The sequence below is a fragment of the Castanea sativa genome, chromosome 6 (genome assembly GCF_040712315.1).
Source record: "Castanea sativa cultivar Marrone di Chiusa Pesio chromosome 6, ASM4071231v1".
In the NCBI taxonomy this organism is placed as follows: domain Eukaryota; kingdom Viridiplantae; phylum Streptophyta; class Magnoliopsida; order Fagales; family Fagaceae; genus Castanea; species Castanea sativa.
The window spans coordinates 30883063-30909458 of record NC_134018.1 but is presented as its reverse complement, the minus strand read 5'-3'; the positions used below and the strand labels follow the sequence as shown (position 1 = coordinate 30909458).

Genomic DNA, 26396 nt, shown 5'->3' with positions numbered 1-26396 from the left:
ATTTTTCACTTGAAATCTCATTAACCAAAATTTTTTAAATTAATATTAAAAATTTTGTATACTAACTTGCCCTCAATTTTCCAAAATTATCTTATTTTATAAATAAAATTTATTGATTTAAAAATTTAATTAAAGTTTTCTCAAAAAAAATTTAATTAAAAAGTATTTAAAATATTCTTCCAATCCAATGGTCAGATTTTGGATTTAAGTCTAGAACATTATGGGCATGTGTTGTTGTACCAACATACCAATAAATTTTGATTGGTTACACTCTTCTAATCCAACCATTTGATTGAGCTCAAAATTCATCAAAACCAATATTTTATTCCACTATTTTAATCCAATGGTCAAATTTGACTTTTGACTTTGGTATTTTAAAACTTGAAACAGATAAAGGCATGAAAACCAAAAACCCTTAAAACACTGGCCAATACTTAAAACCCACGTAAAACCTCCTCGATCAACCTAATTTTATCAAATCTAGTGGTCTTGGAACTAACTTTCAATTTAACCAAAAATTTACCAAGTTTAATAGATTTTAACGAAGTTTTATAAGATTTGATTACTCTGTTCTCACAATCTAACTGTCTAATTGTCACTGTCATTTACAAAATCAAATATTTCACCACATTCTACCAATCTAACGGTCAAATTTTGGATCTCCATCGGCCTATAATGAAACTTCAATAACTAAAAATATCCAATACTCTACTAATTAAGAGAGTTATACACTACATAAATATTACGTATAATCAAGAGAATGATATGCAAAATACAACCAAAAACCTACAAAATGACCTCGAATGGATCTGCATATGACTTTTGACTTTGCCATTTTAAAACCTGAAACTGATAAAAGCATGAAAAATCAAGAAAACCTTAAAATACTGACCAATACCAAAAACACACTCAAAACCTCCCTACTCAGTATAATTTGATCCCATCAACTGATCATAGACCCAACTTCGATGGTTGATCATGTTTGACCAAATATTGACCAAGTTTTGTAAACTTTGACTACTCATTTTTCACAATCTGTCCGTCTAACCGATGTCATACTTCACCAACACCAATATCTCACCACATTCTTCCAATCCAACGGTTGGATTTTGGATTTGAGTCTAGAGCATTATGGACATGTGTTGTTGTACCAACACACCAAGAAATTGTGATTGGACACGTTCTCCTAATCCAACCGTTTGATTGAGCTAAAAATTCATCAAAACCAATATTTTATCTTACTTTTTCAATCCAATGGTCAAATTTTAAATCTGACTATGGCACAAGATGGATGCATGTCATATCTGCATATAATGAAACTTCAATCACTAAAAATATCCAATACATTGATAAAAACATGAAAACCAAGAAAATCTTAAAATACTAATCAAAACCCATTTCGTCCCTACATTTTGGGTCAATTCCCATTTTGAAATGGTCCCTACCGTCAACCCACTAACGGAAGCCTCTTATGTGGCAGACGGAGTGCCCTGCTTGCTAACGTGATGCTAATTTAACGCTGACGTGACTATTAAAATATGATTAAAAAATTATTTGGCATTTTTTAAATGACACGTCAGTATTTTAATTAAGGCGTAAATGCACTCTTGGTCCCTACATTTTGGGCTATTTCTCGATTTGGTCCCTAAACTGATTTTGCTCCTAGGTCAGTCCTTGACTTTTTAAAATCGTTTTTAAAATGGTCCATACCGTCAACCCAATTACGGAAAAGCTGAAGTGGTAAACAGGATGTACTGTGTACATAATAAATGCTGACATGACTAATAAAATAATATTAAAAAGTTTGATTTGTCATTTTTTCAATGCCATGTCAGCATTTAAAATGCCACATCAATATATAAATTAATAAAAAAATAAAAACAAAAAAAATTTAATTTCTTGATTTTAATTTAAACTAGAAAAAAAAAAAAACAAAAATGCTTAGTCAATTTTTTAATTTGATAAAAAAATTTATAACAATTTTCTAAAATTTTCTTAGTCACAAATTTTGAATTTCGAATTTTAGACAAAAAAAAAAAAGGAAAAATAAAGCAACCTAATACTCTACTAAATATAAAACCTATTATAAAAAACAAAAAAAACAAAAAAAAAAAACCAAACCCACAAACCTAACCCAAATATCTCTCTCTGCCCCTTGAATTCTCTCACTCTCTGTTTCTATCTTTGATTTGCTCCACTCCAAACCCTCTGCTTCTAACCAAGAGACCCATGGCAAAAGACACTAAACTCCAAACCTAGACACCCATGGCCAAATAAAAAAAAACTCTTTCTTCGATCTACCCAGAAACCCACCTTGTTCTTCTTGATTGAGTTCATGAATTCCTTGGGGACTCTCTTCATGTCGTCGTGCCCGTCTTAGCACTCGAAGTAGATCGGCACATGCATCACCTCCATCGCACGTAACTAGCATCACCGCATCGGAGCTCCGTCGCCGGTTCGAGGCGTGTGGGTCACGAATCGGGTCTGGTAAAGGGTTACGAAATTGGAGGAGATGATAATTTTTTGTGTCTGTTAGGTTGCTAAGAGAGTGGGGAAAAGAATCATCAGATCACTCTCTCTTTGACCTGGGTTTGTTTTTCCCTGTGGGTGTTGATTTGTTTTAAAAAAATTACTAATGTCGATGGTGTAGGTCCATTGCAAATATTATTTATTGGGAGGGATCCAATTCCATTACTAATACATTCTTTCTTTTAAAGCAAATCCATAATTTTCAAAATCTAAAAAGTGCATAATGCAATTAAAAAATATTAAAACCTCTACGAAATAGAATAAAAAATATTAAATCGTCTACTTGAAAGCTATAATATCCTTCACCAAACTTGAAAACATAAATATTGGAAGATCAATCATCATCTGAATCAGTATTCTCCTTCTAAGAGCCATCTTCTGTGTTTTCGTCCACGTTTTGATTTCCTCATCCAGTATTGGTCTGCAATATTTTGATTAAACTAAATAAGTATACAAAAAAATTATGACTGTGCAAATTATATTTACAATACATAATAAAGATATTGAAACGTATTAATTTAACAACATCAACAACAATCCTCCACAATGAATAACAATGGTATTATCAACATCAAAGAATACTAATTTAAATAACATATTTTTAATCTAAATTTAGCTATCCTAATAATTGAAATCTATAATGAGCAACTTTACAACTTATTTCAACAACCTCAAGAAAATAGCAAAAAATATTAATGTTGATTATACTAAAAAATATATAAATATACCTGTGTAGTAGGTTCTTGCATAGAATTAAAGCCCATCTACTTTAGTTCATCTCATCATCTTCTTCATTTGCTTCGGCCACATGTGTATTGAATCTTTGAACCTCTTCTTCTTGATAAGGCTCTTCTTCATTTGCAGGCATGTCATAAAGATTTCTTGGCTTGGTCTCAATCACAACGCTCCATGCTGGATCTTTTATACAATTTACGTAGTAAACTTGTACTGCTTGGCACGCTAACACAAATGGCTCTTGTGTGTTTAGCTTACGTGTTCTATTAATACTAGTGATCCCATGACAATCTAGCTTATAACCAATTCCTTCTCGAGCTACATCATACCAATCACATTTAAACAAAACAACAGAATTACCCTTTGTGTAACGGAGTTCGATAATGTCTGATATCAATCCATAATAAGACATATTTTGATATTCCCCTTTCACCATAACACCGCTATTTTGTGTTTTTTTACCATCATCGCGTTGTTTAGTACGGAACCTAAACCCATTGACATTGTAACAAGGGTAGTGTGTAGCTCGTTTATCTGGACCCCAAGCCAATGATCGCACATGCTCGTCAACTTGCTCGTTTCCATCATTATAAAGTTTTGTGATCTACAAAGATATATAAATAATGTAAGATTCATGCTTAAGTAATTAATTTTAAAAAAATGGATGAGCCAATGTGATTGTACCCTTTCTTTGAACGAACAAATGAACTCATGTCTATGCATCTCGTCAACATTGACACCCAAGTCTACAAGGATGTTCCTATGTTCTCTACATATAAGATATCATAATAGTCAATCTTTAAATTTTATACAAGAATATTAAAGGGTTGATGTACAAGAAGTAAGTCTTACTGAACAAGGGGCTCAATCTCATCACAATTTTGTAGGACATAAAGTGATGCTGCATAGTAATCAGTGTTGTTTAACTCTCGTACTACACTCTTCCCAGAAGGGCGGCCTCTCCTAGAGAATATGGGTAATCGAGGGGTATCATCACATGTTGCTGGACATCGATCATCATTTCGCTCAGGTCGATTAAATATTGTTTCGATCCCAATTAGATACCGTGAGCAAAATGTTAGACATTCATCCGCCACGTACCCTTCTGCAATCGACCCTTCTGGGTGTGCCTTGTTACGAACATAACCCTTGAGCTTACACAAATACCTATTGATGCATCAAATTAATATGAGTAATTAAAAAAAACTATATTGTAAATAATATCTCATTTTAGCTTTCTCTTATAAATTAAAAAAAAAAAAAAAAACTCATTTTACCTTTCAATCGGATACATCCATCGATATTGCACTGGACCGGCAACTTTAGCTTCCCAAGGTAGATGAATTGGCAAGTGTACCATTACATCAAAGAAAGCAGGTGGAAAAATTCTTTCTAGCTTACAAAGAATTATAGGAATTGTGTGCTCCATATGCTCCAAGTCCTCTAATCGTAAAACTTTAGAGCATAATTCTTTTAAAAAATTGCTAAGCTCGATCAAAGCATCAGATACCTTTTTAGGTAATAATTCACGCACTACAAGAGGGAGTAATCTCTCCAAGAAGACATGACAGTCATGAGTTTTCATACCAAAAATCTTCTGTTCTCCTACATTCACACACCGAGACAAATTTGCGGAGTAACCATCTGGAACCTTTACATTTTGCAACCACTGAAACACAGCCTTTTTCTCATCTTTTGAGAGTGTATAACAAGCACGTGGAAAAGTAGTCTTCCCATCTTCAGGATGAAGTTCCTTTCGTATACCCATCATTTTTAGATCGAGCCTAGCATTTAAGGAATCTTTGCTTTTCTTATCAATATCTAATACTGTCCCCATCACACTATCACATATGTTTTTCTCAATGTGCATCACATCTAAATTATGACGCAACAACAATGTTCTCCAATATGGCAAATCAAAGAAAATACTACGCTTCTTCCAATTGTGGCACTTTCCACGCCCAGGTAACCTTTTCCTTTTAACGGCCTTGCCTAGTGTTACTGGTGGCAGAGTACCAAGTTGATTAAGCACATCATCACCAGATAATCGTTTTGGTGCCCCTTTTCTCTCTCTCTTACCATCAAATTGTGTTTTCTGTGATCGCCATTTATGGTCAGGAGGAAGAAATCGACGATGACCCATATAGCACATTTTGCTACCATGCTTTAACCTACGATGAGAAGTCTCACTACCACAACAAGGGCATGCAAGATTCCCTTGTGTACTCCAACCTGAGGTATAAGCATATGCAGGAAAGTCATTGATAGTCCACATTAATGCAACTCTCATTTGAAAGTTTTCCTGCGTTGAAGCATCATAGGTTTCAGCACCCTTTTCCCATAATTCTTTTAACTCATCAATTAATGGCCTTAAAAATACATCGATATCATTGCCAGGACCCTTTTGGCCCGGAATAAGTAGAGACATGAATAGGTAAGGCTCTTTCATACACATCCAAGGGGGAATGTTGTAAGGGAATACGACAACAGGCCAACAACTATAGCTAACACTCATGTTTCCAAAAGGATTAAAGCCATCGGTAGCTAACCCAAGCCTTACATTGCGAGGATCTAAGGAAAATGACTCATGTGTTCGATCAAATGATTTCCAAGCCTCAGCGTCTGCGGGATGCCTTAGTACACCATCATTAGAACGATTCTCATGGTGCCATCTCATGTCTGGCGCTGTTTTTGATGACATAAATAATCTTTGTAGCCTCGGCTTAAGAGGAAAATATCGCAATACCTTCCATGGGACTTTTTTAGCATCCCTTTTACCACCTTTGCTATTTAACTTCCATCTTGAGATTTGACAAACTGAGCACTTATCTGCTTCCGAATGCTCCTTGTAATATAGCATACAATCATTTTTGCATGCATCGATCTTTTCATAGTTTAGACCAAGATCACTAACAATCTTCTTTGCCCCATAGTGGGATATGGGCAATTTTTCACACATTGGAAATGCATCCTTCAATAGCTCCAGCAAAATTGTGAATGAGTTGTTGCTCCATGAATTCTTGCACTTTATGTGCATTAATTTGACAATAAAGGACAAATTGGAATACTTTTTACATCCCAAATAAAGTGGTTGGTCTGCCTCTTTAACCAATCTATAAAACTCCTTTGCTTCTTCATTTGGATCTTGCGATTCACTCCCACTTGTTTCCTCAACATCTCTCATATGAGAATAAGCATCCCGTATCATATTATGGATATCATCAATACTTTGTTCATCATCACTACTATTATCCTCATCCTCATCACTACCTTCCTCATCCTCATCACTATTTCCCTCTCCATGGAGATGCCATCTAGTATAATCACGCCTCATCCCTTTCCATAAGAGGTCTCTTGTAACCTCAACTCGTGTTCTTCTATATCTATTGTTACAATCATTACAAGGACATTTTATCTTCATATCTTCATCTTTGACACGTTGAAATGCATAATCAACAAATTCTATTACTCCATTTATATATTCCTCACATGACCTACTAGAAAGACTGATCCAAGATTTATCAACCGGCATTATATCTACACCCTTCAAAAATGACATAAATATTAACAATTATTCCTGGCTAAATTGTGATAGATAAACTTATTATAAAAGTTAAAAACAAAAGCACTAAATTAACAACACTACATCTAAATATATTGTAAACTAACTAACATGAAAAACTTAATTAAATTTTAAAGGTCCACTAACTTAATTGAATAATTATATACAAATAACATGCACTAATAATAGTACCCGATCAAAAGAGAGACTGCTAAAAGAAACAAATAATTTCTTCATTATTAACTCACACAAAAAATCCACATATTCAAAACATTTATATATATATATATATATATATATATATATATATATATATATATATATATATATATATATATACCCACACACACACACTTTACTTTTTGCCACCTGCCATCACTTTTGAGATAAGGACAAAAACTAGACACATAACAATATATATTATCTAAATCAAATCACCTAAAGCTTCTATAGATACCATTTTTTTTCCCTTATCACCTGCCACCATTATGATCTTTTAAGGTGATAAGTCCAATTACAGTAGGCACATGGCTTTACGGGAAAAACAAGAATTTTTTTTTTTTTCATGGTGGCATGTCAGAACTCAAAGCCCAAGTGCAAAAGAGTTTTTCTTTTTCATCAAGTCCCCTACTTCAGCATTATTACCGCATATTTTTCTATGTTCAGTACTTTAGGGTCTGTTTGGTACCCATTTCAAACTCACATTTTTACATTTTAAATAACATCACGCATATTTTTACACACTTTTTCACCCACATTTTTTTAAAAAAACTACAAACAACATTTTTCAAACTATTCTACCAAACACCCCCTTAATCTTTTTCTATACTTTGTGCTTTAAGCATAGAGAGAAGCTGCAAAATTTTCTTAACAAATTGCTAAAGTTTAGCGCAAAAAAAAAAAAAAAGAAGGCTAAATTTACTTTTAATGGTGCACATATATTATTATATATCCACAACACAAATACTATTATTAAAACTTCAACAAATACTTATTGAAAAGTGGTCAATAGTACTATATATTCATCAAGTCTCCCTGCAGTTTCACAGACAAAGAATGGTTCAAACGGTACACTAACTAATATTATATTATTATATATCCACCAAATCAATACACAAGCACCAATCATTCATTCAAATATTTTTTTTAATAAAAAAACTTTCAGCCATTCATTTGTTAGCTTTTTGACTCAACACCCAACCATCACTGTATATTTACTCAGTGGATTCATTTAATCCGTGCAGTGCAATATAACTTAAAACTGTACAAAAAACTAAAGTGCAAACAAAGAGAGTGAGAGGGAGTAAGTGATATATACCAGTGGCTCAACAACGCAATTGGATTTCAGCAAGTATGGAGAACGATGATGCAGAGATAAGCAAAGATACTAACGACACAAGGGAGTAATTGTAAGACAACGTTGTGTTTTTTATTTTTCTAGTTTTTGGTTTTTGTACTGAGAGTTAGGGATTTGTTGAGGAAGGAAGGTTTGGGCTTTTTTTTTTTTTGTTGGTAATTAGGGATATGTTTACCTAAAAGGAATTTCCTATATTTTTGGGCTTTTTAAATTTAACTTTTTTTTTTTTTTTTGTTGAGAAGATGGGTTTGTTCCCATTGTTGTACCAACTTTATTTTATTTTTTGAATTTTTTTTTCGACAAATTTATAAGGGTCAATTATAAAATTTTAAAGTATAATTTTTTTTTTTTTTTTGTGATGATCTGAATTTTAAATTTTTTGCTGCCAAATTCAAAATTTTGAGAGGGGTGGGTGTAGGAGGGAGGGGGTGGCGGTAAAGAAAAATAAATTTGCTGCCAAATTATAAAGTATACCTTCTTTCTTTCAAAGCAAATTAACTATTTATGACAGTTAGCATGTTTGTCATAAATACAATCTCAATTAAAAAAAAAAAAAAATTGCGATGAATAAATGTGCATCACAAATGTGAAAAGTAAGGGGGGAATTTTCCCTCCAAAATAATTTAGCATTTTCAATGGCTTCATGTCTGTCACTAATACATTTTTTTTATATTTACGATGGAATCATGTTTGTCACAAATAATAACACCATAAAAAATATATTTTTTGTATTTTCGATGCACAAAGGCCGTCACAAGTGTTAATAGTGCCGACGGTGTTTATTCTGTCGTCGTAAATAATACTCTCTTTTATATTTATGATGGAAGATTGTTTGTCACAAATACTAACACCATAAAAAATATATATTTTGTATTTTCGATGTACCAAAGCCATCACAAGTGTAAATAGTTCCGACGGTTTTTGTTTAGTCATCATAAATAATACCTTACTAGCGACAAACATTTTTATACCGTCGTAAAAAGTAAGGCGGGAACATTTCCCTCCAAAAAAAATCACATTTTCGACAAAAATAATAGACATCTACGACAGACTCATTTTGCCATCACAAATGTGTTGATATTTGACGAGTCATTGTCAATGGAAGAGACTTGCCGTCGAAAAAGCTAGTTTTTACGATGGCTTTTTGTAATCGTCGAAAAAGTTTCGTCGCAAATAGCTATCTTTTTTGTAGTGTTCCGCGACATCAATTAGCTTGAGATCTACCAATTTTTATGTGTGGTGTTGCAATCAGAGACCTTGAGAAGGTAGATCTGACATTAATAGTGGTCTTGCGACGTTGTGGTCAGTTTTGATGATGGCAAATGGCACCGAAGTTCCTCTAGCAGTGGTGGAATGATGTCTGAGAGTTTTGACAGTGATTAAGCGAGGTTGGAGAAGACAACGACAACTAATAAACACCAAGAAAGACAGGGCTACGCTGAAACACTCGATGGCACCAGAAGATTAAAGTTGTGACTTCGATACCATGTTAGATTTTATGAAAATAAAGAGAAGAGAGTATAAGGAGAAGCGAGAGAATGAAATGATTACGTGATTCGATCTAATGACCCATGTCTATCAGTCCATGGAGGAAGACCTTGACAGCTACATCTTCACAATAATCTCAATTGTACCGTTACAATGAACCTTAAGCAGGATTTATATATGAATTAAGAGCTAGGATTATGTACATTCATAGGCTGAGTAATGCAATTGAAGCCAATTTACATAAACCTAATATCTCTAACGATGCTTATTTAGTTTCTCTCAGTAACAAGTATGTCAATGTAAATGGCGGTACTTCAATCATAAATACAAAATTTGAGCTAATCTTTCAATATCTGATTCTAGTAAGCAAATTTCTGTGCGGTCAGTCATCATAATATCCTGAGGAAGTTAAATGCTTACAATGGGTTGGCTGGCGATTGATTTCTATTTTGTGATAACCCAATTATATAATTATTGTCTTGAACCAATGGTTAAACCGGGAGCCAACTTAATTTAAAATTTCCACTCAAAGTTTTTTTTTTTTTTTTTACAAGGGTTGACCCATATGAGTCCTCAACGTGGAAGGTATTCTAAAAAGTGGGTTGACTAAATGCAGTCTTACAGGGCTTCATCCACGAGGAGCAAATACTAGAATTCTGTGTCATATGGAGAACTATTATATATTTCAACATCTCACTCAAGTGTCTTTGTAGACAGGAACTACAAAAAGTCAAAGATGCCTTTCAGGTCTAATGGAATCGATGCCACACCTAAACTTGCTACGGAAAATTGATTGCTTTTATTTTTTTTTTCTCCCACAAATTTTTGGAACATTGAGTGCTTTTCTCATATATCTTTTCAAGTGCTAGACTTGATGCCGCACCGAACCGTATTGAGGAAAATTTGACTACTTTTTTCCTCATAATCTTTGGAAATTGAGTGCTTTTTCCTCCCGGGTCTTTAGAAGTGCTATTTTTCTCTTTATCACTTCCCCTCCATAGATGGGATGCGCATAGATTTCTGTGTTACGATCTTCTATTAATTAATTTGTGTGTCTAGGCATGTTTGGAGGGTATCTCATCAGATCACTTTCGTACAATACGTGAAACTCACATATTATGCTAAAGAAAAATTTCATAAAACTCTATCATAAGATACTTTTCGCATATTTGAGTGTGAGTAACACTTTAAAAAATTGCAAAAAGTATTACATATTTCCATTGATAATTACATTTGTCACTAGGTTTATATTAATGAATGGCACTTTAAAAGTCAATCAAGTTCATTAGACAGATTATGAATCTCTAGCTAAAGTTTTTAAGATATTTTATTCATGAAAATTCCTAAAATCTTATTCACTTATTTTAAATTAGAGGACTTGATTTGTCACGTCAGTAGTAAATAAATAAAATTTTAAATATTCTAGAGTATAAAAAAATCCTAATCCATTGAACCATAATGGTTCCAAAAGGTCCCGTACCATAACTAGCTGTGGCCAGGCCAAGTCCAAACATTTAACCTACTCAAAACATGGATGCATCCATAGATATGGGCTTCAGTGGCCAGTAGCCACCACTTTAGACCAAAGGTACTAATATATACGTGAGCTAACGTAACATAGGCACTAATTATCTATAGAACATTGAATAACGTACCATCATTCTAAAGGAAAATAGTTCTTGATTATGAATAAATGCCCAAGAAAAATTGTTGGTTTGGTGGGAAACAAAAATGGAAAGAACGTCAAATTTTGATGTCACACTAGGAATTTAAGGATCTCACTTTTGAAAGATTAGATAGGGATTACATTTCAGGTGGCCATTTCTTTTCATCCTCCACAGCCATATCATCACCTCTTTGATGCTTATAGTCTTATACAAATAAGACTTCCACTACTCACTAATTACCAGAGTTTTTCAGATTCATCGACATGTTTGCGTTTTTCCACCTTTAATTTGGCCAAGATCAAGTTTCAATATATATATGATATAGCCATATAGGCTAGCTGCATGACCCCTAATTTGTATTATGAGGGAAAATGGAATCGAAACTTAAGAAGATATTTGTGTACATATATATATATATATATATTACACATTTTTTAAGCTTGAGATTTTCAAAAAATATATGGTTAAAAAGAAAACACAATTTTTTCATATCATCATTAAATACTTACCTAATTAATAGCATCATTATTATCTCTCTCCTTATTAAATACTTCTTGTGTCTATTTTTCTGTCTCTTTATTAAGTCTATCACCGTGATCCATTTTTCTTCTATCACTTTCCTCATCTATTTTTACAAAATGTTCAAACAAAATATTAACAGCAGGAGCTATAATTAGCATCAGACAATTATTGCCATGTCATCAATTTAAAATCATTTCGGTGATGATGATTTTGATGGAGATCCTTCTAGAGGTAACATTTTCATCAAGTTATCCTTAAAGTCATCAAGAAGGCAGTTAACAATTTTGCATTATGGATTTTGTACTTTCTTTTCTTTAAGAACTGATGTAAATTGAAGCCTAATTGAAATAGACATTAGAAACCCACTGATATTTATATTTTTCATTTGAATAACTCTGATATTTACATTAATTTGTAAAAAAATAAAAGGAAGAAGAAAAGTGATATAGTTTTGAGTTAGGAAATAAAAAAGAGAAAGAGGTTGAAAAAGTAAAAAAGGAAGCATGTTTAGTTACGAAAGAAAGAGGATTGATTGTAGGAAAAGGATAGATGTGTTTATTGAGGCTAGGAATACGAGATAAGAATAAAGCATTAATTTTAGACTAACGACATGCCCATAGTTTATTTTTAACCATTAAATTTTTTTAGAATTTATGGTGTAAAAATGATATAACTCTTATGAAGTTAAATTAGGTGTAATTATCATCGCACACTTATGGTGCAATGGTCACTCTACAAATATATGTGTTTATGAAGTGTAGGAGGGTTAGGGTTAGGATTCAAGTTTTTAAGATGAAGTTTTACACACATATATACTTGGATTAAACTATAGTAGAATTTCTATCTTGTATATATAAAAAAATTAGTAGGTGTAATTAACTTGAATTCATCTCTCTCTCTCTCTCTCTCTCTCTCTCTCTCTCTCTCTCTCTCTCTATATATATATATTAATTTTTTTAAAATTTATAATTCGATAGTTACAATAGTGAGGGAGATTTGAAAATTTGAATTTCTTAAAAGGACCAGAAAGTCCTAATCAATTAAGTTATAAAGCTCTTAGCAATTAACTAAATATTCTTAGTTAACCAAGAGGCTTATAATTCATGTTATCCTTTATTAAGAGAACCATAATTTGAATCTCCCTTCTTTCATTATTTTAACTATTGAATTATCCCAAAAAAATATCTTATATATTTGGCTATAATTGTATGGATTTTTTTTCTTTTTATTTTTTGTTTGTTGAGGAAAACAATAGTATGGACTTAATTAGATGCCATTAACAACTGTTTTTTTTTTTTTTTTGGTTGCTAAAATTAATGGCGTTAAGGTGTAAATGAGCAAGACATTGCTGTAAATGATTCTCTTTTAAGTCTCGGTTGTAATAATAATTTCATGGGTTTGATTCCAATTAGTTCTGTGACATTATTGTGTAGACATACAACAACATCATTCCACGATACAGCTAACTGAATGAATTAAGCCACTTAATTTCATGAACTGAGAGACCCTTCACCTACGCCCCATCATTTCAGACATGTCTACACCATTGGAGACCCGTTTCTTTTTTCTTGATTGTAATGATGAAGTTTATTTGGTAGAAATTAAATCAATAATCAAATAATTAAATGGGTCCTTAAAGGGATAAAATAGGATTGTAGGAAGATAAAACTACGTTCAAAACATTTGAAATTATAATTATATATGTTGACGGTAAATCCTAAAGGACGTGCCCTGATATTCAATATTCCATTTGATGGTAATTAAGATTTTAATTTTAGGTCATCTTTTCAATATGACAGCTACCAAAGCTAGTTGTTCAACTTCAACGACCAATGACTCAGAGAATAGTAAGATTTTAAAAAAAAAAAAAAAAAAAAGAAGAAGAAGAAGAAGAATTTTCTTGTAGAAATTAATAATAAGAAATGGTCCATGTAGAATTGAACAGCCAAATTCAAGTTCCAGATGTATCATGATTTTAATATGCTAAGTAGTATTGATGATCACCACATCATCTCTCTTTTGCTAATAAGAGTCGGTGAATGTTAATATAATTTGGCAATGAACACGACAGTGAAAGTTATATAATATATATTGGCGGACCACAGAAAATATATGTCATAATACCCATAATTTTCTATTAGTTTAGATGAGAAACTGATAGCCTCAAAACTTGCCGTACAAATTGGAAAAGTGACCCATTGACGTATGCTATATTATTTCAATCTTTGTTATTATGAATATTGTAATAGATTTTCTCCACTTTAACAAAATGGGTTATGTAAAAGTTATTAGCTATGATGGTTTTGAAGATTTGCATATTTGATCATTGTTAGGTGTTGAAAGTACTGCTCATTTAACTTTCCGTCAAACATTTCTTCTCCTCCACACTCTAAATATTATATCCTGGCTTGCTCAAAGGTGGGAAGTCTGATGATTTTTGTTTAGTTAGGTCATTGTTTTGGAAATTATTGACTACTTCGTTAAACCTTGATTTATATTACACCAGATTGCTTAATTTATCGTGTAGCCCCTCTAATCTAATAGGTTCGAACTTCGCCTTTTTTCTGAAAATGGAATTGCAAAATGTTGGTCTAGGAAACTATAATATATATCGGACAATAATAGCCAGAATTTAGAGTAGCGACCAAAAGGAGAGTTTGAGAAAAGTAGAATGAACTTTCTGGCGACACAAGATTAAAAAATCATTACTTTTATTAATTATTTTTTTAAAAAAATAAAGCGAGTTATCTTGTATATGACACAATCATGTTGGACATGAATTTTTCCCATCACAATGAAAGAAAGAAAGATCCACTTATCACCGATTATATATACTACTATAGAATTGGCTTCTTGTGTGGGAAAAGACTCCCACTCCCATAGTCCCATTGGCTTGGCAGCAGATTTCTTCAAGAAGCAATGTGTTTTTGTAGACTGTTGTCATAAATTATCCAATGTTTTCACTCCACGTGTTTGTAATGCTACCCTCAAGAATCACCAAAAGCTCAAATACCTATGTAGCCTACCATTAATTTGACAATTTCTTTGTAATCTATTATTATATTTGATGTTGTATTTGACTAATATATGCGTATGTATGTAATGCAACCATACGCGTGTGTAATGGTTTCTAATTTCTACATGTTTAATTGAGTGCGTCGGCATGGAACCTTTGACTTTTTTTTTATGGTCGCCAAAATACCCTTTGCCATGCTAGTCACCAAAGCTGTTTTCAGAGTCTTTGGATTGGCAATTAAGTCAGATTCAGACAGAAATTAGCGGGCACTTTGGTCCTTGAAGCAATTCAAAAGTCACAGCTCAAACCCTTCCCTTCAAAGTTCACATATGAGTTAGTGTCTAATTCTCATGTCACTATCCCAATTGAATTGCCACCCCACCACCACCACCCCTAACCGTCATTCTAGGCTAATGATCCCATGCTTAAATCTGACCATACAAAATTCACATCACACTCATCCATCATCACTGGATCATCATCAAACGATATCAAAGCTATAACCACTACCAACACGTATCAAAAATGAACATTTCAAAGGTGTTTGCACAAACACATATAGTACTAAAAACTAAATGAACGAACCGTAACGTCCATAAATAACAACACTACTTTGGTTAATTAGCCTTGCTTTCTGTTTCTATTTCTATTTCTATCTCTGTCTCTCTCACACATATTCTTCAAAAAATGAACCGCTTTCACCTCAGCCTCCTTGTTGCTCTTCTCCTTCTATTTACTCCAAGGTTTTACGCAGCTCGGTCAAGCTTTCCAAGCCCCTCCACCGCAAGGCAACAAGCTTTTCGTCCCAAGACGAACGCACCCTTCGCCAGCCAAGCCGGAGAATTCGAGTCAGAGAAGCGAAAGGTGCCTACAGGTTCGAACCCATTACACAACAAGCGATTGTTATGAAGTTTTGGGAACATAAATTAACCTATGTTCAGATAATATATCTTCTTCTATATATGTTACATAGGATTTACAACATCTTATTTTGTTATTCTAGCGAATTTGAAGTAACTATTCTATCCCATATTAAGCTTCTAGAATACCTAGTTTGGTTGGTAGAGATGTTGTACAGAAGGTAAACAAGAATGTTTGTAAAACCCATATATATTTTTGAATTTTATAGCTTTGTTTTATTGATATTGTTATTATTTGTAGGCTTTGTATTCTTATTGTGAAAAGGTTCATATATATGCAAAACCTAATGAAGCGAGCTTTCATTGGATTGGTTGTATTCTTCGATAAGGTCCATTTTCGAATTAAGATGCATCAACTGAGACCAAAAAGTGGTCTGATGGCCTCGGTTTAATTAGTTTCCAAGAATGCAATACCAACTATGATTGTTTGTTACTATAATTATATGAGTCCTAAATTTTTCCTGTACAAATGTTTTCTTGGTAATTACACCCTAAGAATTCGGCCATATGAATTAATGATTGGTGTTGAATGTTATTTTTATCACAACTGGAAATGATCATAAAACAGCTACGTGCATTAGTAGCTAGTCCAGTATCGATCAAAGTTACAGATTTTAGGTTTATCACATCATCGCTCGGGTGACAGATGACCCAATTGGGCATTTATGTTTCTTGTACTGTTTTATTTTTTTATTTTAGGTCTGAGAGTTTCTGATACTGAATCAGTTACACTGAGTAACACAGTTCACGCACATCTAGGATATAGGCCCCCTTGTTTGAATGCATAGTGTAAATACCCATTATTTCATACAACCACCGCATATGCCATTCATTAGGATTTAGGAAACCCCTGGTACAGAAAGGAATATATGTTGGTTGTAGGGTTCAACATGCACTCTCTCCGCAACAAAAGCTATCGCATCATCATGTAATGCTGCAATTACAGCCTCCCATTGTTGTACTACTACTAGATGATAAATAATAATCCTAATTATTATTGATCACACCTAGTTACCCACCGTCTACAAAAAATACGGTTTCATTTATAATTTTAAAATAGTATTTTAGAAACACAATTTCAGTTATATGTCTTGTACACATAGTATATGACTATCACCACTCAAATGATAAATCTCACTTTTGTTGTACTTATTCAAGCTTATGAAACCGGCTTTCTCCAGAATAAGAGGGTAATTTATAAACCAAAGGTACAAGTATGAAAGCAGGCAACTCACTGCATATTTTGCATTAAGTGTAGAGGAAAACTAGCTGGTAACTGGTTGTCGAGGTGGGTGGTCCATAGAGTATTAGTGCACACACTGGCTACAGTACCCCACCTGCCTTTATGTGTGCGCATGTCATATTTGAACCTAGTTGAACAAATTATTACTAAGTTGAAAGACAAATAAGATGTTATTGCTAGCCCTTTTAAAGCCAAAAAGAACGAAAAGAAAGAAAAGGGGGAAAAAATTAAAAAATATGTTAGTCATTTGATGAGAAATATTTTGCTTAAGTAGTAGTGGGTCCAAAGGGTCGGTCTGCAGGTGTCGTCTTGACAACGAATCATAGCACTACACGTTTTCCTTAGAACTCTTGCTTAATAGTTGAAACCCGTATGTCACTAGCAATAGAATATTTCTTCACCTTCAAATCGAGATTGAGATTTCAAACTCTTGGACGAAGTGAATTGGATTAAAACGGTCATGGAAATATCCGCTCCTTAACTACTTTCGGGTGTAGATTTGGCAAATTGGCTTCACCTTGGGCAAGATTAATTAGGAAGTTGTTAAATTGATATGGCGGAAGTTAAAAGAAAACAAAAATGTTGCTTTCTGAATAGAAAACGAAACTAAACAAGTTAGCTTCTGAATAAAAACCGGAATCCATGAGGGGTTCATTAGATTCACAAGGTGATTGGGTTTTGAATCCACCAAAGAAAAATATACAAAGTCTATATTTTTTATAAATTTGAAAAATAAAATGCTCTAGAAGCTACAATATGTTTAAATAGTAAAAAAGAAAAACTAGGGCGGCTAGGAAAAACTCCAAGAAACCCTAATTTACACTAATCACGTATTTAGGTGGCAAAATAGTAATTTTTGCTCAAAATAGCAAAATTGAGATAATTGCGAAAATTGAAAATACTGTCTCTAAGAGACGTACAAAAATAGACAGGAGCTTATTCTAACTTTTAAACTAAAATTTATTAAAGAAAAACAAAAATCTACTAAAAATAGCAAAAACATTGTTTCGGGGCCTTAACGAAGGAATTCGCCTAAATTTGGGCGACTCTTAAAATTTTGAGTTTGGATTAGAATGTCATTTCCCTTCAACCTGTCAAATTTCATGCAATTCCGACATCGTTGTCTTGATGGCCTCTACTGGCACCTCTCATTGATCTTGCATTGTGACTTCCAGCACCCTTGCTACTCTAAGAAGGCCTGTGTTGTCTGTTCTGCATCATTAGCATTGAATTTTACTTGAGTAACAATATACTTGGGATTTTATTGACTTGGAGGGATTAAGGTGAATTTTACATTGATTGTCAGAAAAAATTACCCACTTTTTTATAAGAGCAAAGTCTCGATCAATATTATCAATCAAATGTGAATTTATCAATACATAGGTATTGGAATTTAGCCAAGACATATACAAAGGTCAAGCTAGTAAGACATGTTAATATGGAGTACACAATATCCATATGCAATATGTTGAGCTCCAAACAATTCACTATAATCAACAAGTTACAATTGTCTCTAACTCAAGTTTTCTCACACAACTTGAGATTATGCAACAAACTTAGGCAAATATAATATAGATATACATATATTATGCATAATGCTATCATATAGAGCAAGAAAGTAAAACAGACATTGTCAACGTCCCAATGGTATGGCCCAACAAGGTACAAAAAATGTAAAACAGACATTGTCATACCCAGGGAACGCGGCCCAAGCAAGGTGCAGGAAAGATAAAGGGTACATGGAAAGGAAACCCTAATATAATGCTCTAGAGAAGAGGCTAGAAGAGAGGGCGAGAGAAAACCACTCGAGGAGGCTAGGCCTTCTAATCTACTGAACATTGCCTTTTTGGGCTTGCATCCCTTGCCCTTGTTGCGTGTGCCTAGGAGGTCATGCCCTCACTCCAAGCATCCTTGATTCATGCATGTACATGGAACAAACAAAGAGAGCAGCCAATAGACAAGCAAAGGAGGTACCAAAGAGGTAAAGAGAGCATGTAAAGAGACACACTAGCAAAGAGAGCCAAACAGGGGCAAACAAACATGTTATCAAACAAAATGGGGTGTATTAGGAGGACAAATGTAGGTTTAGATTAGGTGTCCATAGTTCCATGAGATTGGAGTATGGATGACACACATGCTATCAAATAAAATTCCAATAAGGGACTCGGGATCTTGTGTATCAAAGACGGATGTGAACCCATATGAGATAGTAGGAATTAGGCTCGATGACACAAGCAAGTAAGGACTTATTCATGAACATGTAGGCAAGCATGCAAAGATGCAAAGAAGCAAAGAAAGTCAAACAAGTGGCACAAGGTAAGCAAGACAAGTATAACATCATTGCATGAAGCGAAGAAAGGTGTGTATCAAGCACACCAACATCACAGAGATGTGTCCCACAAGCGGTCACATCCAAAAAGCCACGAAAGGGACGGATGAAACTGCACAAGCAAGTGGCCCTAAAAGACTGACAAGCAAAAGCTCATGGAGGGCACAAAGCATGGTAAAGCCTAAATCTAGACAAGCAAACATAGATATAAAGCATAGAAGCAAGCAAGCATACACATGCATAAAGGAAATAATCCAAACCCTTTGATATAGGCCTAGGTGTATGGATGTAGCCCTAGACCACAAGATCTAGATCTACACATTACTTAAAGGGCCAAAACACAAGAAAGAGGTACATCAAGAGACAAAAAGGCTATGGAAGCACATGGCATAGCAGCCAACATGTAGATCTAAACACATGAACATGGCATAGAGCACACAAAGATATAGATCCAGGCATAAACATGGCAAGGAGCATATAAACATGTAGATCTAGGCACAAACATGGCAAAAAGCACCTAGGCATGTAAATCTAGGCACAAACACAATATTTAGACATATCCTAGTCCAAGAAGGCTAGGCCAACATCATCAAAGCAATCAAACATGATAGAAAGTAAGGAGACATGCTAGAATAACTATAAAACATGCTAGGAAGCAAGATAAAACAAAGATATACTAAGGAAATTAATAAAGTATATTATAAAGCAAAATAAAGTAAAGGTTGTAGATTATAGCTAAAAAGCTACATCTACACCCTTAGAACCTCAAAACCAAGGTCCTAAGACCAAGAAGAGGAAAAAGAGTGCAAGAATTCTACATCTTAATTGTTGAGAAAATAGAGGAAACAAAGGTTTTTGGATGTGTCTGGGAGAGAATTTAGAGTGGAAAAGAGAGAGAATCTGCCTAGAAAAGTGCTCCAAAATGCCCAAAATCTTTTTTTTTTTAAATCTAGGGTCTGGAGGTATTTATAGGCCAAAAGTGACCAGTCAGCTTTCGGCGGTCACTTAATGGCCGTCAGTTAGGACTGGTGACCCTTTAGTGACCGTCAGGTCCAATGCTGACATCAGCAATCTAAGCTTCCTCCTAGTTCGGCTTCAAATGCATATTTGAAGGCCTTCCCAAACTTGATTGACCAATCTTGGTGTCCCTAGATATATCTATATGTCTAGTTTCTAGAACACTAAAGAAATTGAAATTTCAACGGTTGGATCAAAAGTTATGGCCTCGGGAAGCGAGCTGACACTCTTTTCACAGTTTTCAGGACATCTCAACTATTTTAACTGTGATTTCGACCCATGAATAGTCATTGGAAAAGGAATTCAATAATCTTCCCAATGAAGTTGGTCTCAACTTATTTCGACAGTTGGATCAAAATTAGAGTTTTTTGGGCCCTTAGGAGTCAACCTCGAGTTAAACTGAGTTGACCTCAAGTTAAACTTAGTCAAAGTTGATAAAAATCACCGAGCAGCTCAAGTTTGATGTAGAAACATGATAAATGTTGTTTTCGAATGATTTTGACAAGTTTTGAAATTCGGGCAACCCAGGGTTGACTAGGGGCATTTTGGTTAATTTAACGAAATGGCACTTTGAGTGCTCCGATGTCCGAATAGATTGCACCATGTCAATCTAGATGTTTCCATGACCCCATGGAAGAAAGTTAATATTTTTGAAATTTTCGAGATTCGTCACGCAAATTGAAGGCGAACAAAATATGGTATCTACAATGGTCACCAAATTGCCTTGCAATGTGGCCTGGGGAGTAGTAAGAACAACGGCGAAGCCCAATCAAAGGAACACAGTTGACTTTGAAGGCACTATTGACCATGCTTGTAATGCGCCACCATTCCACCACCCATTGGACACCCAAGGGGGAAAGACTATTCAAGAACTTAGTGAACTTAGTAGGGTCCATCTCTTTGTTTGTAAGATTGCAGTCATGATAATGCTTTGGCTAATATTGACTTGGAGGGACAAAGGGAGGTTGAAGCAATCGAAGCCTCTTATATAGCCAAATTTGAAAGAAAAGAGAGAAAAGAAAGAGAAAAAGGAAGCATGAGTTTTGAGTGGAAAAAGGAGAGAGAAAAGAAAAAGAGAAAAATAATGAACAAAGACGATATAAGGAGCCTCAGTGTATTGAAAACTGAAAGTTGATTCATGAAAAAATGAGAGGAATCCTGTTAGGTTGAGAACCTAAGCAAAAGTTAAAGATCATACCTGAAGGAGGAGAGGGCTCCCTGTAAAGAAAGTTGCTTCCCCTCTATGAACAACTTCCAAACCATTGAGAGTTTTGACTGGGATCATGCCTAAGGGACTTCGCCTCTCTAGATTGATGACCATCGAAAGCATCATGTGATCCACATGAAGTGCCTCGTGCACTAAAAAGTACCTTGCGAGAAGGCATATATATAAGGCATTAAGATAGTGAGACTGTTGTACCCTAGCCAAGGGAACATTTTGTTGAGAAAAGTAAATGAAAACCATTCGAATGTTTAGCTTGTTAAGCCAACACCACATTTGAGCCAGAGCAAGAGGAATCCCCAAGAGCTGCTAAGCCATGTCAGGTAAATCCTCATCAATAGTGGGAAGAATGAGAGTACTAATGTCAGGTTCTCCCATGATTGCACTAAATTCTTCAAGAGTGGGGCATAATTCCACACCATTGAATTGGAAGACATGCCGAGTGGTGTGGACATAACGGAGAGTAGCCACCTAGTTTTTACAATGGTTTAGGAACCATATATATAGCATCCTCTCAAGGAATGACCATTAATCTTACTACTAGAGATATGGGTTCGAAGTTAAGGTACAGTCTAAGGAAGGTGTTAGGCACCCAAAATCGCCCAACCCTAAGGTTGGCTTTCTCTCATTGTGTCTTACGGTTGATTGCCATGATAGATGTATGGTTAAGGATGATTGATGCCATGTTGTGTGTTTAGATGTACATTAGTGTGTGTGTATGGGTTAGATAACAATATTGGCAGTGCCTTTAATAGGGTTAAGACATATGACATAATGAGAGGAAGCCAACCTTAGGGTTGGGTGATTTTAGGTGTCTAACACCTTCCCAAGACCATACCTTAACTCCATTAACTCTATTAGAGGCACACTCAATATTGTTATCTAACCCACACACACACTAGCATACATCTAAACACACAACATGGCATCAACCATCCCTAACCATACATCTATCATGGCAATCAACCAAAGCCTAACATACATATATCATGGCATACCCTAACATACATCTAGCATACACGTCACCTCATCCTAGCATTCATCTAATCATGGCATAACATCCTAAACAAGGCAACAACAAAGACAAGGCAGTAAAAGGACATGGTAATCAAACATAGGTCATAACATATATTCCAAGCTTTTAGGCATGAAATCAAACATCAAACAAACACCTTACATCATTAAAAAGCATGTTCATATCAATGCATGACTTACCTTACTTACCTTGCAGCAATTCAGCACCTATGGCATTATGCATGAGCATGTGAATGCATGTTCATTGCATCAAACATGGAAAACGCAAGATAAACCCTAATTTTAACATGTAAAAAAGCAAACAAACAAACAAATGTGTGAAACAAATACTTAAAACCATGAATACGTGAAAAATGATAGAAAATAGAAGTATACATGTGAAAGCAAAAGCAAAAACAAATAAAATAAAAATTAGGGTCTTTGGGTTAGTTCATGTGCACGCATGAACAACACCGTATGCGCATAATCAAGCCTGCGTGTGCAAGCAGGATTATGTGCACGTGGGTTTTTCCCAAGAAACCCTAAAAACACAACAAACAAGGCAAAACTCGTAAACACAAATTCTAACAACCTAACATGCTTTTAAAACATACAAAAACGTAAACCAAGGCTAGATATACATATTATAACATACTACAACAAGAAACTAAAACAAACAAAAAGATATAACTGCATAAAGAAAAAGAAAAGTTTGGACTAGATACCTCAAGCGAAAGCTCTTCAAGCTTGATTTTTTACCGTTCCCCTTAATCAAATCTATTCAAAATTCAATAAAAGAGTGATTAGTAATCTTAAACTCAAAGATCAAGGCTAAAAAAACCCTAATCAAAAGAAAATTGACTTAAGAATAATTTGTGAAAAACTCCCTCTTTGATTCACTATTTCTAGTGAATCTTAGTGTTTCATGTGGGATTTCTGTGTGTTTTGAAAATATACCATGTAAGGATACTTATAGTTGTTGAAGAAGAAGAAGATCAAGGCAAAGGCACAGTTCAGATACAGAACCAAACGCATCATTTGGTGTCATAAGAATTAGTCTGTGAGTCAAGCGCACCGTTTCATTAAAGTCATAGTGATGCGCACCGTTTTGATTTATGTTCTAGTGTTTCCACCTTCAGTCCTAAACAATGTCGTTTTGGGCAGTTTCAAATGTCAGTTGTTATGGCGCGAAGAACAGTTATGGTTAAGCTGATTTCTCCGTGAATCTCGGCGCATAGTTTGGATCTTAATCTATTCTGCTATTGGCACTGATTGTAACTATAAATAGATTAGTTCTTTTCTACTGTAATTAAGATTTTGATAATCCAATCTTTTCAATCAAGAAGATATTTTCTACTCTGTGTGTGTGTGTGTGTGTGTGGCTTTTCTTCACTATTCTTCTTCTTTGTTGTTTACTCTGTGATTGTCACTGATTTTCTAAACTCACAGACTTACACAAGCAAAGGTTTATTCTATATACAAAATTTTTCATGGTATCAAAGCCTCCTGTTGCTGAAACAATGGCAGCAACAAGTTCAACAATGGCCGCATCTTCAGCATCATCATCTTCTTCAAGTTCTTCTGTGAGTATACTCAATCAACCACTTCTTCTTCTCTCTAATATGGCCAATATGATGACCATAAAGCTGGACAATACAAACTACATAGTTTGGAGGCATCAAATAACAATGGTGCTAGAGACTTATTCACTTATTGAGTTGATTGAAGAGCCACAATTGATACCAAACAAATATCTCAAAGATCTCTCAGGTGCATATGCTACTATACATTGTGAATCTTGATTTCTTGCTTTGGAAATCAAAAGAGAAGGCTTTACTTACCTTCATGAGTTCTGCCCTGTCTCCTTCAATTCTTGCACTCATGGTTGGGTGGTCATCAGCTTTGGAAGTCTCGAAGGTGTTGGAGAAGAGATTTTCCTCAATTTCAAGGTCTCATGTTATGAACCTTAAGGGTGAGCTTCACAATATCAAGAAAGGATCTGATTCTGTGGATTTATATCTGCAAAAGATTAAAGTGGTCAGAGATAAATTGTTAGTTGTAGAAGTGATTGTGGATGATGAAGAATTGCTTCACATCACTCTCAAGGGACTCCCCAAGGAGTACAATGCATTTCGGTCAACCATTAGGACCAGGAGTACTCAATTAAATTTTGATGAGCTTTCAACTATGCTCAATGCTGAAGAGGAATCACTAATTGATGGTTCTGAAATCAAAGAAACTATCTTTGCTATGGCAGCAGGATCTACCTCAAAGATTAACAACAATGGCTTTAATCAGTCATATAACAGAGGTTGAGGTAGAGGTACCTCTAATCATAGAGGTGGTAGAGGTTTCAATGGACCACCATCTCAATTCTCTCCTTTCAATCAGTACCAGCAAGCTCAGTCTAATACTAATGGATTTAGACCAGAGAGACCAATTTGTCAGATTTATGGAAAAGTTGGTCACTTGGCACTTGATTGTTATCATAGGATGGATTGTGCTTATCAGGGTAAGAATCCTCCTACTAAACTTACAGCTATGGCCACTGCATCTAATGCTTACATTACTCAAGATCAACCCTGGCTTGCTGATAGTTCTGTAACAGATCATATTACATCAAGCCTTAGTCATCTCAGCTTTCCTAAGCCTTACTAAAGTCAAGACCAAATCACTGTAGGCAATGGGCAAAATCTTCATATCACTCACTTAGGTAATGCATCTATTTCCCTTCCTCACTCTACACTTCATCTAAACAATATGCTTATATGGCGTTTAGTATGGGGAATCCACATTACTCCTGGCATCCAGATTCCTAGGAATCACATTCCTAGGAATGTAGCTATTCCTATGTTTGGTTTCATTGGGAGATTCCTAGGAATGTGAGATAATAATGTTTGGTGTATTCCTAGGAATCTTAAATGAATTATTTGTTTTTCCCATTTTGTCCTTAGATTTGAATGTGAAGTACCAAGCTCTTTAAAAAAAAAAATCTTCCTTTAAATAAATAATGAAAAAATATATATAAACTATTAATTAGTCCTTTAAAAAAATATCTTACTCTAAATAGATAGATAAAAAACATTATATAAACTATTAATTGGCAACACATTCATTAAAACTGTGATCTAACATTTCAAAATGACAAGAATAATACAAAAATAACTATTAGCAGAGTTATTTATCATGTTTATGTTGTTTTGGCGGAAAAAGATAAAGACAAGATAGAAGATATTAATAATTTGTTTTATAATTTATCTTAATTGCTTAAATGATAAGGAAAAAGGGTTAAAATTATCAATTTATAAAAAATATAATTTCTTTTAAGCTTGGGAATCTAGATTCCCACCTGTTTTAAAGGGAATCCACATTCCTACTGAGAGGGATTTAAGGATTCCCCTGACATCTGATTCCCTAGCGTAATTTGCAAACAAACATAGGAATCTTTAAACATTCCTAGGAATCCTAAAACATTACTCCGTACCAAACGCCACCTTAGAGTTCCTTTCATTGCATCAAACCTTGCTTCAGTCCATAAAATCTATCATGATAATCAATGTTGGTGTTATTTTGATGAGAATGTCATTTCTATCCAGGCCTTAGCCACAGGGAAAGTTCTTTACCAAGGCAAGAGTGAAGATGGTGTTTATCCCATCTACCCTCACAAGGCTTCTCAGCTTTCTTTGTCTCCTAGACTTTGTAATAATGCTTTTCATAATTTTGTTTTTAATAAGACTCTTTGGCATTTAAGGCTTGGCCATCCCTCTGATCAGGT

The 26396-nt window shown here is 34.5% G+C and overlaps 1 protein-coding gene across 1 annotated transcript; it reads right to left on the bottom strand.

The window, feature by feature from the left end:
• Window positions 1–3298: 3298 nt before the first annotated feature.
• LOC142639782 (uncharacterized) lies at window positions 3299–6796 on the bottom strand. The gene is made up of 4 exons (XM_075813919.1): window positions 4542–6796; window positions 4117–4431; window positions 3949–4033; window positions 3299–3868 (listed from the first exon to the last, which is right to left on the bottom strand). Exons 1-4 carry the CDS (start codon window positions 6794–6796, stop codon window positions 3299–3301), a joined length of 3225 nt encoding a protein of 1074 aa, XP_075670034.1.
• Between the last annotated feature and the right edge of the window lie 19600 nt (window positions 6797–26396).

Excerpts from the sequence above, each read along its gene's own strand:
- LOC142639782 (XM_075813919.1), bottom strand. The coding sequence starts at position 6,796 with ATGCCGGTTGATAAATCTTGGATCAGTCTTTCTAGTAGGTCATGTGAG. Across the intron at positions 4,432-4,541 it reads TGGATGTATCCGATTGAAAG|GTATTTGTGTAAGCTCAAGG; the intron begins GTAAAATGAGTT and ends ATGCATCAATAG. Across the intron at positions 4,034-4,116 it reads GAGATTGAGCCCCTTGTTCA|AGAACATAGGAACATCCTTG; the intron begins GTAAGACTTACT and ends TCTTATATGTAG.